This window comes from Stigmatopora nigra, chromosome 8, assembly GCF_051989575.1.
Source record: "Stigmatopora nigra isolate UIUO_SnigA chromosome 8, RoL_Snig_1.1, whole genome shotgun sequence".
In the NCBI taxonomy this organism is placed as follows: Eukaryota; Metazoa; Chordata; class Actinopteri; order Syngnathiformes; family Syngnathidae; genus Stigmatopora; species Stigmatopora nigra.
The window spans coordinates 2,437,938-2,452,000 of NC_135515.1; the positions used below are offsets into that span (position 1 = coordinate 2,437,938).

The window sequence follows — 14,063 nt, forward strand, 5'->3', positions numbered from 1 at the left end:
ATCAGCACAGAGCTCAGCAATTTTGAGAAAACCCTGACTCATCTATTTTATCATTCAATTAATATAAAATATTGTTATAGTAGGCAAAATAATCAATTTTATTCACAACGGTCTAATCCATTTACACCCACTGTAAGTAAAAGTGAAAAGTTAACTGTACTTTCCAAGAAAACGGTAGCAACATGGAAGATAAAGGAAAAAAAACATAAGATTGGCTGTTCTAACCAATCAATTTGGACGTTCTTTGAGTCCAAAGCTTGTATATTTTTATCTATAGCTTGTGTCATTGTTTGCCTATCTCATAAGGATAAGTCATAAAAGCAAAGTGGGCGGAGGCCCCTCCAATGGCCCCGAGTTTATAAAAACAAGACGTCTGACGTTTTGGGCCAAAAAAATAAAATACAAAACAGGCTATTGCCAATGTGGACATTTTTGTTGGTGTCATTCCTGGAGTTGGCCTCTGGGCAAGGTAGGAACATCTCAATGCTTCTCATCACAAAGTCTTATGATGTCATATCATTAAAAAAAATGTCAATTTTAAACATCTAGATTGGTGTTACCAGACCCAAGTGTCTTGCAGTAACACTTGTTTAGGTAAAACTCAAGAGCACAATTGCTAAGAAGAAGAAAAAATGAAAATGACGCATTAATAAGGGTCTTTTTTTTGCCAGGGCCCGACCAATGGGGAAGAAGTTTTCCACAGTGTAATGGAAGATCGCAATCGCCCGTCAACATTGTGACCAGGAAAGTGTTACCGGACCAGAGGTTGGCGCCATTTCACTTTCTGGGGTATCGGCACGCTTTTCATGGAAACCTCTCCAACAATGGCCATACAGGTACCGTTTTACAGACTAAACTCAATCATTGGTGCCATTTTGGAACTTGTACAGCACATACAGTGGTACCCTGACATACGTATTTAATTTGTTTGTGTACTTGTTGTAGTGCAACTGGATTTACCTGGCGGTATACAAATCAAAGGAGGGAATCTGTCGACAACATACACCGCACTTCAACTCCACTTCCACTGGGGCAAAGATGGTGGTCCGGGCTCTGAGCACACAATAGATGGCGAACTTTATCCCATGGAAGTATGTGCACAATATTTACCAAACAATAGAAAAAGTGAATTGTAATACATACTTGTGTTTGTTTCCTCCCGACCTGCAGATGCACATTGTGCACATTAAGGAAGGATACGAATCATTGTCGCAGGCTGCGAGTGATCCAGAAGGCCTTGCTGTTCTCGGCATCTTCTTCCAGGTTTGCTAGAAAAGCAATGTTGATGTTTTATTTGAGTTAAAAAATTATTAAATTAAGAATTTCAAAAAAAATGTAGTATGACATGTTTAAGGCATTTACAATGGCTCTAGAACAGAGCCTTGTTGTACTCCACAGTAAAAAAAAAAAAAAAAAAACCAATTTTTATTTAGTTACGACCCGATCTATCTTTTTCTCTACCACATTAAGTCTTTTTAAATAAACGTTCTGGCTTTTCTTTAAGAAATATAATACATGTCACTGGTTGACACCATATTGGAGAACTTCCAATGAAAATTTGTGCATTTTATTCTTTTCAACTTCTTATCCAGGAATCCAATTCTGCCAACAAAAAGTTGGAACCCCTCCTAAAGGCTCTGAGTAGAATCCCACGACCTTGTAAGTTTCCACGGCTATGCTAAACATGATATGAGATGATATGACACATCTATAGGTGCATGTAAAGTGCCAAAGTGTAAGTGTGTTCTCGATATGATTTAGATATTATACACATGTGCATGTTCACAATGTGCCAAAGTACAATTTCTGACACGATAAGATGCCTGAATGTACACAAAAAAAAAAAAAGTTTATATAATAGGTTGAACGGTATTTAACCGACAATAACAATTAGCTCATTCTGGTGGTCGTTTAATTTCTTGATATTTCCCACGTACAGCCAACAAAACAATAGTACATGGCATCTCCCTGCAAATGTTCCTCCCCCCACACGACCATTTGAGAGATTACTACCGTTACCATGGTTCCCTGACCACACCGGACTGCGCCCAATCTGTTGTTTGGACCGTCTTGGAAAACACTGTACCGCTCAGTCGGCAACAGGTGAGTCCAAATAAACATTGGAATGGGGCCTAAATCAGGGGTGTCCAAACTATGGCCCATGGCCCATTTACCCACAGTAAACGATGAAAATATCAGTGAAGGCCTGCACAATAACCTTTAGTAATTCCTACATTTTTTTTTGCACTTTTCAGCTTTAGTTAGTCATTTAAACATGACATTTCATCTACATTTAAACTAGAAAAGCTGCAACATTTTTTGCACTTGTGATTATTTTAGGCAAGTTAATGTATTAATCTGACCTTGTTTTCTCTTAATGACTCCATCTTCTTTGACTTTTGTTGTGGTGTCAGCTGTCCGCCTTCTCCCAGCTTCGTTTCTCCGACGGAAGGCCGATGGCGAACACGTTCCGCTCCGTCCAACCGCTGAACGCCAGGCGGGTGTATCGTTCCGGAGGCAGCATGGCGGCTTCCCCCACCCCCGCCGTGGTCCTCTCCTCAGTCCTTCTACTGTACTACTACCTGTGAAGGGCAAATACTAAGTGGACATCAAGTTGGGAAAAAACACTTGCAATGGATTGGATGTCAATTGCAGCCAATGAATTAAAGGTGTACCTCAAGGTTCCATGCTAGAACCACTACCATTTCTATATTGTATGTACTCTTACTAAACGTTGAAAAGTTTAGTTTAGTTAAATATTTAGAAAGTTGATCAACCTTTTAGCACTTCTTGCCAATTAATGTTATACTTTATTATTTAATAAGTCCAGGGAGTATTTTACAGAAGTGAAACTTTACAGTAAAAGCATCTGACGGAAAGTTAATGAAGGCTTTTTTAAATAACTGCCACTGCCTACTGTGTCTGTGTGTACTGTTTCCTAACCCTATATATATATAGTAAATATATATACACACAGGACCACTTTGGATATAATCCTTTTGTGCAAGAATAGACAAATCTGCATCGTCATGCACTTTCTTCACTGACTCATGAGTCCCTAACCCCCATTCTTAGCTTATCTATTTCCAAACCATTTTCTTCTAACTTTTTTGGAATATAACTTGACAGTATTACTGCTTTAAAAATATAAATACATTAATACTCATTGAGAAGCGATGCCAGCCTGTTTAAATTCAAATAGATTAGACATCTACTGTCATCAACAGCACTGAAACATGATCATTGACTGTAAAAAAGAAAAAAATCCCCCCAAAAAAGGTGAGGTGCCACTCTACTGTCACTCACTTCCTGTTCTCTGAATTTGTGGTTTTAGTTGACGTGACGACGTTCCTCTTTGCAACGTTCAAGTGTGCACACAAAGCTGCATTTAGTTCAACACACACACACACACACACACACACACACGCACACACACAATTCACACTAATGTAGGACTTCTCATAAGGGTGCGGAGATATGAGAGTTATGAACACTTCCTGCCGAATAATCTGCAAAAAAAAAAAACTTTCATATTGTGCGATATTCTAAAAACATTTGCAAATTCACATAAGAATGCAGAAATCATTAGTAGTATAACTACAAAATGCACGGCTTTTATGGCACTTAGTAAACTTTTGTTTTTTTTAAACTAATCGCTCAAGACTAACCTGAAATTATTCTTATTTAATGGCACAAATAATAATAATAATAAAATAATGAAAACCATCCGTTTGTTAGCTTTAGCATAGCAGTTTCAATGTAGCAAAGTGTGGATGTATTATGTTATTCTGTGGAAGCACTACGAATAAAACCAAGGCCTGTTTGTCAATTGATTGAATTTTCTGAGTGTTAAATCTGACAAAGAATTTGACAAGTGAGTTTTAGCAAAGTTTAAATATGCATTTTTTTTAAATAAACATCCCTATTTAATTTTAAAATGTTCTCCTTTTGCAGCATAATAACAAATTGGCATTTACTTGGATAATTCAGTATAAATAACTTTAAAAAAATAAAAGATTAAGTTTAATTTAATCTATAAATAAGACACTTTTTATAAAAACCACAAAATTTTAACGGAAAGGAAAATATCACTTCCTGTATGAAGCACGTGCCTCCGACTAGTCGATAAATAGCGGATACTCACTTCTCCTTGTCTTTCTTTTACAGGACTCTGAACATCTGCTGGTAAGATAATTTAATTTTCATGCAAAGTTAATTTTTTGAAATACCATTTCTGCTTCCAGAAGGTTTTCAAGACTGCTAAATCCAGAAGGAGGAATTTACAAGTTGTTAATTGTTCAGTGTTGTTCAGCATAAAGTAGAAAGCACTGCAAAAAAAGGTCAACGGTGTGTAGTGTTTCCTACTTTATGGATGACTGCATTGTGGGCTACAAAGGAAGAGAAGAAAGCATCGTTTGAGGATAAATTGCATGAATTTATGTTTGGAAAAATATTTTGAAATGAATTTAAATTGTGTTAGAGTCCCCCAACAAGCTCTGTGTGGTTTTTATTCAGGGTAATGTTCGGGTTACTGTTTTTTGCTGGCAAAATTCAATTAATAGATTTCAGTTAAAAAATGTAAATGTCATGATCGGAATGACAAAAAGTACATGTTTTAATTGTCCAAAAGTTATACAATTTGATTGTGATATTCCCTCATGTTTAAATTAAGTCTGGAAAAAACAATAGAATACTTGTTGTTTTTAAAGAGGCTAAAAATATTGGATTAGAATTTGAACCTAAAAATAAATGAAGGGTGTTATTCATTTTCAGTTGATGTCATTGTGATGCCGATATTCAAAAAAGAAAGGTCATGCATTTTTTTTTTCAAATAAAGTCATATGTATACAAAATACAACATGCATTTATTTTACTTGGTCTATTTGCAGTTAACAGAAAAATTGTGAAATATTTTTGTTTATGACATGAGTACATTTTTTAATATATATATATATATATATATATATATATATATATATATATATATATATATATATATATATATATATATATATATATATATATATATATATATATATATATATATATATATATATATATATATATATATATATATATATATATATATATATATATATATATATATATATAATTTTTGTAGACTACCATTGTAAAATTTTAGATCCTAACACAAACAGAAATTCCATGCGGTATATAAAGTACAAATTAAAATAATCCTATTAAATGTTATGTTAGTATACTATACATAAAAGTATTGCATATTGTAAAAAGAGTCCAAAAAATACAAAATGTATAAATATGTAAAAAGCACACACCAAAAAGTTCTTCATAAGGCTATCATAATACCCTTTGCAGTCAGGTATTTTGTTTAAGTAAGTGTTGTGTGTGTATTTTTGAATTATTTTTTAGATTTTATATGACTTTAACGTGTTTTTTTAACGACTACAAACCACTAAACCTCAATCCCACGGTAGCGGCTGCAGAAAATTGGATGGCACCAACCCGCGGCGTCCTTGTAGGTCACCCTGAAAAGACATTTTATTGGTCGAAAAATGGAATAAAAGAACAAAATAAGCGATGAACACTCACATAGTAGAAGCCGTCGGCATCCATGTCACCTAACACGTAGATGATGTCACCTGAACGAAAGCCGATTTCGACCTGCAATTGAGAGAAATGGGAAAGACAAAAAGATAAAATGTATTCTGAGAGTAATGGGGAAGAAAAAAAATAAGTCCATGGTGCTGTTACTTACTTCGCTGTCAGCATTAGGGGAACTTTCCCAAGGGTCATAGTCGAAAAGGGCCACCATGCGGCGTACCACGACATCTTCGGGAACGCTTGACACGGCGTCGCTCACGTCGGGAGTTAAAGACATTCCTGCAAAAAGGAAAAATGAAGCTCCAGTACTGTAGGTGGAGCTATAGCGTCGTCATAAAAAAAGAGAAATTTGCAAAAGAAAAAATGAGAATAAGAGACATAAGAAAACAAACGTTGACACACTATGATTTTCTTATTATGAGCAATTGACAAATGGTAGCCTGGGGAAAAAACACCTAAAGTGTGTCAGGGAAAACTAAAAAATAACAAAACAATGAAAAAAAAAGAACAGCATTGAATACTGAAAAGCACAGATGAACCTAAAGAACAAATGAAGTAACTCCCGATCAAAACCCACTCAATAACCCCCAAACAACAACAAGAGAGCAATTTTCAGTTCACCTGTTTGATCTACGGGTATGAATCCCTGCCGCATGATCAGATGTTTCAGGTAGTGGTCGTCCACGGGTACTTCGGCGACCAAATTACTAGCCACGTAACCCGAGAGGCCGCCAGATTCTCCGTGATAGAAGCCGTCCACATCCTTGTCACCAAACACCTATAGCGCAAAAAGTTATTCTGGGTCCAAGCCCCCCAAAAGGAAGACGGTGGTCTCACCTTGATGATCTGACCCGGCACAAAGGGCAGCTCTTCGGCCGCAGTGTCCGGGTTGGGCGACATGGCGGCGGGATTGTACGGGTAGAGCGCCACGAAGAGCCGAGGTTCCGATCCCGGGGACGAGGCCCGGCTGGCGGTCTCCAACTCCCATTGGCCCAGATCCTCGGGGCTGACCACCCGCACTTCGTCGGGGTAGATCAGCACGTCCAGCTCCATGACGGAGTCCATGGGGAGCTGTTGGCGGTCTTGAATCTAGCTTCCAGATGGTCCACCTGCACTCGCCTTCTGCCTCATCCTCGTTTTAGGTAACTAAGTTAAGAGGCGGTTAACGACGGTTAATCCAATTTGCCTTCACCTCTAACTCGTCATTGCAAATTTTCCACCACTCTTATCTCCCACTTTGCCTTCATAAGTACATCCGTTTTTATAATTGTGGCTTACAGATCATTTTCAAGGATCCTTATCCTCACAAGGGTCACGGGGGTGCTGGAGCCTAACCTAGCTAACTTTGAGCACCAGGCGGGGCAATACATTTGAATTCAGATGACTTTTGATCAATAATTTGAATGTATGACTTTTCTATTAAAAAAAAGTCCAATAAGTTGACTTGAATGCGCAAAATTCCTAGAGTATTAAATGTAATATGTATATATTTTGAATGGAGGGTGTAATTCTTCACGTTGACCACACGTGGTCAGCCTTTCAGCTCTTCATAAGCCATTATAAAGGCACGCCTCAGTCGGAGTGTTCTTTGAACACCATTACCCAGAAGGCCTTGAGCCAGGGCTGCCACTGGTATTACATCATTGGCACGGGCTCTCAATTTTCTACTGGGGGGTGACGCAACCGATGGAGAGGGAGGGATGGAGGGAGGAGAGTGAGCTCATGGGGGAGAGAGAGAGTGAGAGAGAGACTGAGAAGAGCAGAACAGCTGCAGCGTTCACTTGTCGTCGGATTTTCACCGCATTGCGAATTGACCCAAACTACAAATTGAGATTTTTGAAATAAGAGCAAATCTCCAGGCGAGCTGTGCCGAGGCCTCACTCAACACCCCCCCTGGTTCTCCCCCTCGGACAACAGGGCCACCCCCTTTAAAGAAAAAAAAAACAACAAAAACCCAATTAAGGCCAAAAGAGCGGCACTAAAAGCCCTCCGTTTGCCCAAAGATGGTCGACCGCGAACAGCTGGTGCAGAAAGCCAGGCTGGCCGAGCAGGCCGAGAGGTATGACGACATGGCGGCCGCCATGAAATCGGTAAGTGCCTTTTTAAATCATGCCGATAGTCGTTTGCCATTCTTTTCAATTTACAGCGCCTTCTTGCTGACATGACGTCAAAGCCACTCCCTTTGTCTTATCCTCTTGTGAATAGTCGGGTTACTAGGGATGCTCAAATTGGGCGGTGCCTGTGCTCCATCCACTAATATTATTATTAATATTACTAAAAATCATTTTATCCTCCATTCCATTCAAAGCCACTCATCCAAGGGTGACCGGGGGGCACGTGAGGTTGCCCCTGCAGCCCCCCCTACCCCTTTTCTACCCCCCATACCCGCACCGCTTCTTCCTTTGTCTTGGAAAAAGGACCATAATCCGACTGGTTTGAGATTTAATGCAAATAAGAGCCTTGTGAAATATGCAGGCTGGGGGGTGGGGAGGCTTTTTTTCTTCTTTCAGTTCTTCCTTCCACGCAAACGTAGGAGGCTGTGGAAGAAGGAGAAGCCTTCTGGAATATTCTTTTGTCATATTGCAGTGGAGTCAATAAGGACGATGATGATAAGATAAGATTTCTCAATGTGGGAGAAATTGCTGTGTCATGTCAGTGAGAGTCAAAGTGGATTAGTGCAGCACATTTTGATTGAACAATGACTCTAATCACATGTTGAGAATGTGCAGTCATGACATAAATATATATTAATTATTATTATTATTAGATATTCACTGCAGATGTTCAAAGTGATTTATTGACTACAATAGAAGTCCAATCTATCTGGACTGGGAGAGTCTAAATGGATTGGAAAAAATAGGCTAAGTCATTCATGAAAATTCAGGTCAAGTAGATTGAACGCCTATTGCTGTCATTGGGAGCCTAAAAGAGTTGGAAAAAAATGAATTGCAGGCTTCCCCAGTGCTTTATAAGCATGGCGGGTTGCCAGGATTTTCCAGTGTTAAAACTCAATTGAAAAACTGCCTTTTTATAGGTGAATTATAATAACCCATAATAGTATATAGGCAATATTTAAGCCATATAAGTCACAAATTCAGACACAATTCAATAATTAAAAAAAAATGCTTTTTCAAGTCTAGTCACAAGGCAACATATTGAGTCATAAACTAACCAGTAAAGGGTTAATGACTGCTCTCACTGCATTGGTTAAGGCAAAAAAAAAAGTAGTAGTCAATTTTAGCCTTGGTTAAGGTCAGGGTGTGTACGCACAGGGTTTTCACTTACAGTGCAGCTGCCCGCAGTGCTCATGACAACATTTCAGTCATTTGCAGACGGCCCCTCCCTAACCCCATTACACCCCGCCACCCCATGTCCAAAAAATGACTATCCCGACGAACATCTTTAACTTAACATTAATTCCATGGAAATTTCCCAGAGCACCCTCCCAAATGTGTACAGATGTCTTTTGAGTGTGAGTGTGTCGTTACCATGGTAATGGCTGCAAAACAGGATGAGCGATGACGGCGATGGACGCCCGACCTCAAGGTCGCCCTCCTTTGATCCAATCGAATGGCTCTTTTCATCCTGTGAATTCAAATTCTATTGTTATTATCAGATGTCCAATCGGTTGGAACCAATTACTTTTGACAATTTCTTCGTTGACTATATTTGTGGGCGGGGCCAAGGCACTTAGGATCACTTTGACTATGAAAATTGTTGATTGTTTTGCTAATCCAGCCCCAGTTATCTGACACAAAATGGCCGTCTGGCACCAACTTGACCAGTTCCCGCCGGGTTTCCCTTCTCTCCCCTCTCAGGTGACGGAGCTGAACGAGGCGCTGTCCAACGAAGAACGCAACCTTCTGTCGGTGGCCTACAAGAACGTGGTGGGCGCCCGGCGTTCGTCGTGGCGCGTCATCTCCAGCATCGAGCAGAAGACGTCGGCCGACGGCAACGAGAAAAAGATCGAGATGGTGCGGGCCTACCGGGAGAAGATCGAGAAGGAGCTGGAGGCCGTGTGCCAGGACGTGCTCAACCTCCTGGATAACTTCCTGATCAAGAATTGCGGCGACACGCAGCACGAGAGCAAAGTCTTCTACCTGAAGATGAAGGGCGACTACTACCGCTACCTGGCCGAGGTGGCCACGGGCGAGAAACGCGCCGCCGTGGTGGAGTCGTCGGAGAAGGCTTACAACGAGGCCCACGAGATCAGCAAGGAGCACATGCAGCCCACCCACCCCATCCGTTTGGGCCTGGCCCTCAACTACTCCGTCTTCTACTACGAGATCCAGAACGCGCCGGAGCAGGCGTGCCACTTGGCCAAGACGGCCTTCGACGACGCCATCGCCGAGCTGGACACCCTCAACGAAGACTCGTATAAAGACTCCACGCTCATCATGCAGCTGCTGCGAGACAACTTGACTCTGTGGACGAGCGACCAGCAGGACGACGAGGGCGGGGAGGGCAACAACTAAAGCCTGAGGAAGGTTGAGACCACCACCACCAAGACCACCATGACGAGGAGAGAAAAAAAAGAAGAAAAAAAATCTAGAAAAATTGGGCCGGAGTAACGAGGCAGGTGGACTTTGGCAGCCGCTTTTTGCCGACTCCACGCGCGCAGCAGCCGTTGTTTATTTTTTCATGCCTTTCCAGAAAAGAACCGAGAGGTGAGGGTGAGTTCGAGTAGACCTTTTCGCCGGGATGTACTTCCGGGTTTGCCAAAGCTTACGATGCCTTCTTGCCGTAAATTGGGACGGGTCGAGGGTGGAAGGACTGGTTTTGAAAAGATGGGCGAGGTCACTTTTTTTGGGTGGAGAGATGGAACGGTAGCGGAAATTTCGGCTCGATTAAAAAAAAAATACAATTAAAAAATGGATATGTAAGGCAACTCACTTCATTAGGGATCCGTTGACTCTTTTATTTTCTTGTTTGAAGGACGACACACTTGGACAAAATTGGCATTTTTACTCTGTCAATAAAAGAAAAACCCACAGTCAGAGAAATCACAAGTATTAAAAATGAATATAAAATAAGCACTACTTTGGAATTGTATTTAAATAGAATTCAAAATAAGAAACAGGCTTGAGCAAAATTTCAGTCCATTTTTATAGACCCAACAATGAAAATTGGAAGCTGGGGCTGCTTACTCCAACAGGGACTGGTGTTCTTGAATCTGTAATTTTAGTAAAAATATATTTTTTAGGGTAACCAACAATTTTCTCTACCAACCAAAAGTTGTGTTGCATTAATGAGGCCCGGCTGGCATTCCTCCCCTAAATTTTGTCATTTTCAGAATAGGTCGTCCCTACTTTTCTGGCACCCAGAAGTACTCTGGCACTTATTGTTTACTCGTATTATGAAAAGGTCTACAAATATAAATATATAAATAAATAGAGAGAGCAAAATAAATATATATATCGGTCGAAAGGGCCTCCACGCTGTTGATTTTTTCTTTGCGCCGAACCAGAGCACTCGTCGGCCAATCGGAGCGCGTCGTCAAATAGTATCGACGACATGGCACTCAGAACTGGCTCATCCAGACACGCTGCTTCATTTTTATTGTACTTTTCTTATCCTATGTATTCGTTGTGCATTGCGACAGTTGTTGGTTTCAGGAGGTAGTCGCGGCCCTGGAGGAGTAAGTCATTGTCATTAATTTTTGTCGTAACGCCGCTTAATTCGAGAAAGGAGAAAAATTAGTTACAGGAAGTAGTGCAAGGCCAAAAAGTGCGCGTTGAATTCAGCTAACGATTTTTATGAAATAAAAAAAAATGTTCGGATGTGCACTCAAAGCTAACGTGACAAAACAACTGCATTCATTGTTGCAAGCTCAAATCCAGGAAATAGTCACATCCACAAACAATGAATGGCTTCAATTGTCCCCAAAAAAAATTACATATACTGCTTTTAAAAATGCTTCAACTCGTAGACCCTAGTTTACATCCCTCCCCATTTTTTTTAGAAGCCAATATTACCAAAAAAATAGAAGAAAAAAATGGAAAAAAAATGAATGACAATGCAGCTTTGTGTTTTATTTCATGAAATGCACTTGCGTACAACTACTACTACTATTACTACTATTATACTGTTTCTTCAGTGTATACAATGATGATGATGACGAAGAATAATATGCTATATGATACTATTCAATATTGTGCATGCTGGTGATGTATTTATATACGGTAGCTTGACTTGATTCACTTACTGTATATTGTGGATGTTAAGTATTCCTATGATTGACAAAACAGAAAAATGCAGCCTTCTGTCTAATTTATTTGTTTTTTTTTAAATGATTATTTTCTCTACTCGTAATTGTTTAAAAAAAATCAAAATTTGCTTTTGTGGCATACAATGTGTGTATTTAATTTATATTAAAAAGAACAAATGATTAAAAATACTTAGAAAGAAGCTAAAAAAATGATGCTAGAAATTCACCATTGTTCACTCAATGTCACCAAAAAAAAGCCAATTATGACACACTGCAGTATTTATTATTTATGTTTTTTTGGGGCGCTTTGATGAACGTGTTTGGACCACATTGAATTGTTTTTTTTTTTTTTGATACTTTTCTGCTTTTTCTTGCTGTTTTCCCGAGTGATAAAAAAAAAATATCTTGAATGTGAGTCCTGATGTAGCAGTTGCACAAAAAACAAAATATTAGCTACAATGATCATTGAGACAATAAAAGAAATCCAATAAAATGATGGCTGAATGATCAATGCGCCATTTCTACTGTCTTTCTTGTACTTATTTTCTTACACAAGTAATTAAAAATAGTAAAAACCCAAATTTTCTCTCATAACGCCACCAATACTACAGATTAATGTGTCAAAATGGACGTCCAGCACCGTCAATGGCATTGCCTTAGAGGGGGTGACAGGCGGGAGGAATGATGTCACCGGCGGCCTTACTCCACACTATTTGGACAGCTGCTTCCATTTATTTTTAGTCTCCAAAGTTCCCGCAAGGCTGCCACGCGAGTCCTTTCATCATGCTACAAATAGCCTCCACTGATTTTATATATATCGCCAAGTCACTCTCAATGTGTATTTTAAATTACAGAGCTTTCCAAGTAGTTTTTTTTATGTTCTTATTCTGTCATTTTTGGACATCCGTTGGGATGACGATTAAAGGCATTCAATTCTTCCAAATGAGGAAGGCACTTGCCAATGGTTTTAAAATGTTAAAACACCTCAGGGACTTAATGCTAGCATGTGAGAGAAAGTAAATTATTTTTTTGTTTGAAAATGTAAAAAAATAAAAAGATAAAGGAAATTTCGGTTAGCATTTTCGTAGCATTTAGCATGCGTAAAAAATGTCTTCTTTTAATTAGAATATCTGTAATAACTGACATAACAGTTTACAAGAGACTTCGAGTTTTGTTTTGTGTTGTGGTGCGTTTTTTTTTTCAAAAATGGCCAAACCTCCCATTCTCCACCAGCATCAGTCTCTTCTTACCTTTCTGCCTCATTGCAGACTCTCTTGCAGGATGAACCTTCTCACGAGATGAACAGCCAATCACTGTTTGGCCGGCGAGGCAAGTAGACCAATCAGATGGCCGTTGCTAGGGCTATGAAAAGTCCCCCCCGCTGCTCCTACTGCCGCGCCGAGGTGACACCTAATGCATCCTGTAAGGAACGTGACAAAAATGGTAGCGGACGTTTAGGCTTTAGGCGTTTGAGTCCAGGATGCTTTTTTTGTGCTAGAACACCATTTTGGAGCCACTTTTGGGTGTCAAAAGTAGCCTTTTCATCAAATAGACACTGCAAATAGGTTTGATTAAATCAGATTATTGGAATTATTTAAATATACAGTTTTTTCAATGTGAAAAACAGGCACTCACATTGGGAGAAAAACACCATAAATGCACAAAAAGTAAATCTGACGATAAGAATTCCAGAACTATCTGCTTTGCATCAGAAGGACGTAAAATGTAGCTATAAATAAACCGTAGGTAGACAGGTGGTAGATGAAAGACACCCTTTTTGACAAGGAAAAGGCCCAACTCATCGATGATAGAAAGAGAAAAAAGTAATCTGTCAACGCAGGGGTCAAAAGTGGTACTGCAACTTTTTTCATATTCTGCTGGTCCATTTACCACATCAACGTGTCGTATTGGCCCGACTATAAGGCGTTTTTTGCATTGAAATAAGACTGAAAAAGTGTCGGTCGTCTTACATGCAGGGTCTAGATATTATACCCATTCACAACGCTAGAGGGCGTCAAGTATCTTTAATGAGAATGCTGAAGACTTTGATGGTTCATCATTCACTTACTGCAATTTTGTTGTGTTTTTGCAGCATTTACATTTGAAAAAGCACAGGCCATTCATGCAAAATAAATGTTGTTCAATTTATGGGGGGGTTGTCTTTATTTTTTATGGCGTCAATGCAGCCTAGTGGCGTGAGGAGCAAAAAGACTTCAACGGCATCTATTATTCACGCTGCCTTTATGCGGTCTGTATTATTGATACAAAATGG

The 14,063-nt window shown here is 39.5% G+C and overlaps 3 protein-coding genes across 3 annotated transcripts; 2 read left to right on the forward strand and 1 right to left on the reverse strand.

The window, feature by feature from the left end:
• Positions 1-420: 420 nt before the first annotated feature.
• ca4b (carbonic anhydrase IV b) lies at positions 421-2,904 on the forward strand. The gene is made up of 8 exons (XM_077722851.1): positions 421-469; positions 550-594; positions 672-836; positions 946-1,091; positions 1,171-1,263; positions 1,593-1,659; positions 1,940-2,103; positions 2,415-2,904. Exons 1-8 carry the CDS (start codon positions 421-423, stop codon positions 2,586-2,588), a joined length of 903 nt encoding a protein of 300 aa, XP_077578977.1. The 3' UTR covers positions 2,589-2,904.
• A 2,249-nt stretch (positions 2,905-5,153) lies between these two features.
• LOC144200783 (RIMS-binding protein 2) lies at positions 5,154-7,468 on the reverse strand. Its single transcript, XM_077723095.1, has 5 exons — positions 6,421-7,468; positions 6,205-6,361; positions 5,738-5,862; positions 5,572-5,643; positions 5,154-5,507 (listed from the first exon to the last, which is right to left on the reverse strand). The coding sequence occupies exons 1-5, from the start codon at positions 6,646-6,648 to the stop codon at positions 5,442-5,444; spliced, it is 648 nt and encodes a 215-aa protein (XP_077579221.1). The 5' UTR covers positions 6,649-7,468; the 3' UTR covers positions 5,154-5,441.
• Positions 7,273-10,992, forward strand: ywhag2 (3-monooxygenase/tryptophan 5-monooxygenase activation protein, gamma polypeptide 2). Its single transcript, XM_077723094.1, has 2 exons — positions 7,273-7,673; positions 9,402-10,992. The coding sequence occupies exons 1-2, from the start codon at positions 7,587-7,589 to the stop codon at positions 10,056-10,058; spliced, it is 744 nt and encodes a 247-aa protein (XP_077579220.1). The 5' UTR covers positions 7,273-7,586; the 3' UTR covers positions 10,059-10,992.
• The last annotated feature ends 3,071 nt before the right edge of the window (positions 10,993-14,063 follow it).